The sequence below is a fragment of the Manacus candei genome, unplaced genomic scaffold (genome assembly GCF_025592945.1).
Source record: "Manacus candei isolate 608988 ecotype Guabito, Panama unplaced genomic scaffold, ASM2559294v1 h1tg000025l, whole genome shotgun sequence".
Classification (NCBI taxonomy): domain Eukaryota; kingdom Metazoa; phylum Chordata; class Aves; order Passeriformes; family Pipridae; genus Manacus; species Manacus candei.
This window is the reverse complement of record NW_026138073.1, coordinates 7,711,175-7,716,338: the sequence shown is the minus strand read 5'-3', so window position 1 is coordinate 7,716,338 and position 5,164 is coordinate 7,711,175. Positions and strand designations below refer to the sequence as shown.

Here is a 5,164-nt window from a genome sequence, read left to right as displayed (position 1 = left end):
CTCTCCCAAAATATTTTAACAGATTTTTGTCACGATCTTTCCCCACTGCCAGGGTAATTGGACATCCTTTTCCGCCCCTCAAACCATCAAAACGCTACTTCTGACACTGGAAAATGCAAACCCCAAGAAACTCTGAAATCGCCCCATCCCTCCAGCGGGAGCACGGGGTCCGCCAGCCCTGGCCCCAGCCCCCAGCCCGCTCCTCGGGGAGCGCGGAACATCGCAGCCGAATAATGATCCAGAAACCCGGAGCGAGGGGTCGCCTCCCGTTCCTGCGCTCGGCGGCGAGCTGTGCTCGTCCTCGCCTCCTACTATTTAACCACTCAATTAAGCGGAGAAAGGTGAGCTCCCCATTACGCCGTCCCCGGGCATTTCGGTGCCTGTCTCGTTCCCCTCTTCATTGGCAAGCCCGGCCCGAGCAGCACGCACACGCCCGGCCGCCTCAATCTCCTTTCTCCGCTAGAATAATATTGTTCCTAACGACGTGGCCAGAATAGACACTTGCGTATTAAAAGTGAGGGAGGGGGGGAGATGAGAAGGGAATATTTAGTGTAATCCAAGTGCTTGATTATCCATATTCTGATCAAAAAGAGTTTCTGAGGCCTGCTGGGAGTGATTAGATTAATGTAATGCGGTTTGAAGGGTCTGTGTTTTCTCTCTTAATTTGGGTCATTACTCGGAAAGCAAGCGTGAGATCATTTTATCTGCATGCAAGGAAAGATAGTCATTCAGGAGCGGCTTAAACACGCCGTAATGAACCGACCCCGGAAAGCAGCTCTGGGAAACTCCGAGCCGCCGTTCGCGCTGCCGGCCGGGGGTCCCGCACCGGCGCTGCCCCCGTTCCGGGGGGCGGCTGCAGCCCTCTGAAGCCGCCCGGCTCCCTCCCGCCCTGGTTTTGCTTCCTGCGATGCCCGCGGCTTTCGGCGGGCCCTGGAGCGGCAGGGCCCGACTCCCGCAGCTCCCGCACGCCGCGTTCACGCGGGGGACAGCGCCGTGCAGCCCGGTCCCCGCTCGGGCCGGGGCCGAGGTGGGAAATGAGACACCTGCGAAGGGCCGGTTTATTGTCCCATGATAGATATAGATATATATTCCTCACTTATTCGAGCGTACATTTAAAATGGAGATTTACAGACACGTATAAAGAGCGCTGTCCTGGCGCGGGGGGCGGCCAGCCCGGCCCCTCCTGGCCCGCTCCGGCGGCGCAACGCGCCGTTAAATAAGATTCCTCTTATGTACAACTGCGGCTCGGGGTCGCTTGCTACCGGCGGCTGAGCTCGCTGGGGAAAAGACAGAGAAGCGAAGGCTGGTTTGGATAAATAGTGCTGGCCTGGTGGAGAAGGTCCGATTGGGGCGGCGCGCCGGGCCCTTAGCTCTGCCCGCTGCGCCCAGGGTCCCGCGGCGGAGGAGCGCTGGAGACGCTGTCGTGCAACTTTCGGACGTGCTTCTTTAAATCAAAGTTTCTGCAAAATCCTTTCCCGCAAGTGACACACGTAAAGGGCTTCTTGTCGTTGTGGGTGTGCATGTGGAAAGTCAAGTTATAGATCTGGTGGAAGGCTTTGTTGCAAATGGTGCACTTGTACTGCTTCTCTCCGCTGTGGGTCAGCTTGTGGTTCTTGTAGTTGCCTGCGAAGGAGGAAAAAGGTGGAAAAAGGGTTTACCCGAGGGTGCCCTGGCCGCACGGTGCACAGGTAAGGGGGGCATTAGGAAGTGTCTCCCCCCGCACCCCCGTCCCACTTGTCAAACTCGGTCCGCGTCAGCGCGGAGCAGCGCGCAACTGGCACGGCACAAATGAGAGGCAGGGTCAGCCCGCTGACCCGCGGCAAACGGAGGGCTCTGGATTAGGACCAAGGCCCGGCACCTCTCATTTAAAAAGCATTTAGGGAGAACCGTCAGCAGTGCCCGGCGATGCGGCCCGGCTTAGAGGGGAAGTAATTGGGATCGGCGGCGGCGGCTCTGCCTGCGCCCCTCGCTTCCCCCAACCGGGCCGGGCTCGCCGCGTTTAATCCCCGCTAATGATGGGCGAGGGCCCCGGCCCGGCCCGCCTCAGCTCACCTTTCTGGTGGAAGCCCTTGCCGCAGAACTCGCAGACGAAGGGTTTGTAGCCGGCGTGGATGCGGATGTGGGTGTTGAGCGTGGAGCTCCTGTTGAACGCTTTTCCGCACTGGTTGCACTTGTGGGGTTTCTCCTGCACAGGGGGGCGAGAGGCCCGTCAGTGGGGGCTGCGCGGAGAGCAGGGGGGGCCGCCGCCTCCCGCACCCCGGCTGCCCCCCACCTACCTGGGTGTGGATGATTTTGTGCCGGCACAGGGTGCTGGCCTGGCGGAAGCCCTTCCCGCAGACCTTGCAGACGAAGGGCCGGGCCCCCGTGTGCACCGGCATGTGGCGGGTGAGGTTGTAGTGCGCGTTGAACACCTGCGGGGAAGCGCCGGGAAGGCGAGGTCAGGCACGGCCCCGCCGCCGGCCGCCCCCGGCCCCCCACCCCGTGCCGGCGCCCCCCTTACCTTGCCGCAGACCTCGCAGGTAAAGTTTTTGGGCTTGCCCTCCGCCGCCCCGCCGCCGCCGCCCCCCATCTTGCCGTGGCCCTTGGGGGGGCCGCCGCGCTCCGCCGCCGCCGCCTCCTTCATCACCTGATCCAGGTGTCCCGGCAGCCGCTCCTTGTGGGAGAAGGGCGGCGGCGGCGGCAGCTTCTCGGCCGCCAGCCCCGCCAGCTTGGCATTCTCCAGCAGGAAAAGCTTCTGGTGGGCCGAGAGCCCCCCCGGCGGCGGGGCGCCCAGCAGGCCGGCGGGGAAGAGCTGTCCGTGCAGGAGGTCGGCCGGGTGGTACGCGGCGTCCAGGTAGTTGAAGTAGTAGAGGGAGCGGGGGGCGGCCGGCACGGCCCCTGCCTGGTGGATGACCTGCGGCTTGATGAGCCGGCCGCTGGGCTGGCCCAGGGCGAGCTCTGCCTTGCAGCAGACGCCGCAGTTGGCTTTGCAGAGCCCCGCGCCGCCCCGCAGGCTGCTCTTCCACAGCTCCGAGTAGTTGAGAGTCTTGGAGGGCAGCTCGTAGCCCAGCGGCGGGATAGGGATCACGCAGGGCAGGGGCGAGCACAGGCTCAGCGGCTTCTTGCCCGGCTCCGGCCCCGGCCCGCTGTGCCGCTGCTCGAAGGCTGGCTTGGGCTCCGACGTCTTGGCCATGATCCGCTCGATGGAGAAGGCCAGGGTCTTGGAGGGGTTAGCGGCGGCGGCCCTGCCGTCGTGCCGGGGGCAGGAGGAAGGCATGACCGTCTCCAGCGACCCCGGGCTCGCCATGTCGCTCCGCCGTGCGGGAACTTGGTGTGAGCAGCGACTCGCTCCCGCTCTCGGCTCTGCATTCCAGAAAAGCCAGGAGACAAATCAATTTAATAAGCACCTTGTTCTCCCCCCACCCCACCCCCCACCGGCACCCCCTCCCTATTTACATTCAAATGAACATATCCAAGAACAATGGCACGTAGGGTACCAGATTACTGCTCATTAAGCGGAACACGCTAAAGTAACATGCAAGCTAGACCTTGTTAGTATTAAAAAAAAAAAAAAGGAAAGAAAAAGAAAAGCCTCCTCCAGCCCAATGCCACCCAGCCCAGCCCCACCGATGGCCACGGTCCGGGAAATGCAGGAGCAGGGGCGGGGGGCACGGCGAGGGGCGGCGGGACTCGCCTTGGGACCACTTACCTTTGCCCAGCGCCGGCGAGACTCATCCAAGCAGCGCAGTGTGGCCACAGTCACATTTTGATAGCAAACATCTTCCTGAGCGTCAGATCGCGGTCTCGTACATTTAAAGCTGACATCACATGAAGTCACTTTGAGCAGAATGACATGGGGATGCCACCATGGATCTTCCCCGAGCCGAGGCGCCGGGCTGGAGCACGGTGGGTTGGGGCAGAGAGAGGAAGACGAGCCCCCCCTCTCCACGCACAATTTCCTTCCAGTTTAAGACGCACAAATCGCTCGTGTGCGAGCTGGGTTTTTTCCTCTCTCTCTCCCTTCTTAAAAAGCAACTTGCAAAGCAGAGGAATCGTTTTGCATGTGGCAAATTAGAAGGCAAGTGCGATTCACAAGTTGGGTGGAAAAGAGTGCTCCAGTTCTTGCTGGGGTTAGAAGAGCCACTCCGAGTGAGCGTGAGGATTTTTTTTTCTTCTTCTTCTTCTTCCTTTTTTTTTTTTTTTAAAGAAGGGGGAGAATGATTTTTTTTTTCTAAAGCAACTACCACGCAACCATGCTCGAGTTATTTTGGCAACCCATCTGCAATCAGCTCCGTTGCAACCGAGCTGGAAGATAATTAATAAATTGTCACTTATCTGCGAGCCTCCCCAGCATGTATAAATTAATAGCCAACCCATTAATTAGGACAGTGTATTAATGTTAATTAAACTAAGTTTAATTCCACCCCTCTCCCCTCACAGGGTAGCTGGTGATTAGCCTTAAATAAATGTGGAGGGAGTTGAGTCCAGGACTGGATTTCGCTGCTTTAAAAAAAAAAAAAAAAAAAAGACCAGTGTTCAGCGAACGGGAGTTCTGCAAATTGTCACCCCCGAAAGATGCCCGCTGCCCCGGCGGGGCACCCGGGCGGCTCTCCCTCGTCCTTCTAGCCCTTGTCGTGCCCCCCGCCTTTCCTTTTCCTCCCCCCTCCCCCCCAAATAGGCGACGATACATTATAGCGCCTGGATGCCGGGGTTTCTTTCCTTCCTCTCTTTAATTAAAACGTCGTGATGCGGGAGGGAAGGATTTGCAGAAACCTCAGATGCGAGGACGCGGTAATTGAGAGAGTCCCGCGTCCACCTGTTTGGGGGGGCCCGGCAGCACCTCCCTGGCCCTGATTAGCCGCCCTGTCCCTTGCTGGGGCTATTCAGCCGAACCAATTTTCCCCCAGCGATTCAGGGCGCTCAATTCTCTTTCACTTGTAGCCACTATAGCGCTGCGTGGAACCTGGTTTTGTGTGTTTCTAAAATAAAGGGGAGGATTATCCGGGGGAGAGGGGGGAGCGAAGGGTTTAGACTGAGCCTGGCCAGAGGTAAAGCAAGCAATGAAAAGGCCCCAATATATATTTTTTTCCGCCTCCCTCGCACGCCTAAGAAAGTTTGGAGGAATTCGGGGGTTTTGTGCGGCGCTGACAAAGCCGCGCCTCCTCTCCCCGCCGGGGCAGCTCGC

The 5,164-nt window shown here is 59.5% G+C and overlaps 1 protein-coding gene across 1 annotated transcript; it reads right to left on the bottom strand.

Moving 5' to 3' along the window:
* Positions 1-1,057: 1,057 nt before the first annotated feature.
* On the bottom strand, positions 1,058-4,369 carry FEZF2 (FEZ family zinc finger 2). The gene is made up of 5 exons (XM_051788818.1): positions 3,689-4,369; positions 2,501-3,342; positions 2,277-2,411; positions 2,053-2,185; positions 1,058-1,623 (listed from the first exon to the last, which is right to left on the bottom strand). The coding sequence occupies exons 2-5, from the start codon at positions 3,284-3,286 to the stop codon at positions 1,367-1,369; spliced, it is 1,311 nt and encodes a 436-aa protein (XP_051644778.1). The 5' UTR covers positions 3,287-3,342; positions 3,689-4,369; the 3' UTR covers positions 1,058-1,366.
* Positions 4,370-5,164: the final 795 nt, after the last annotated feature.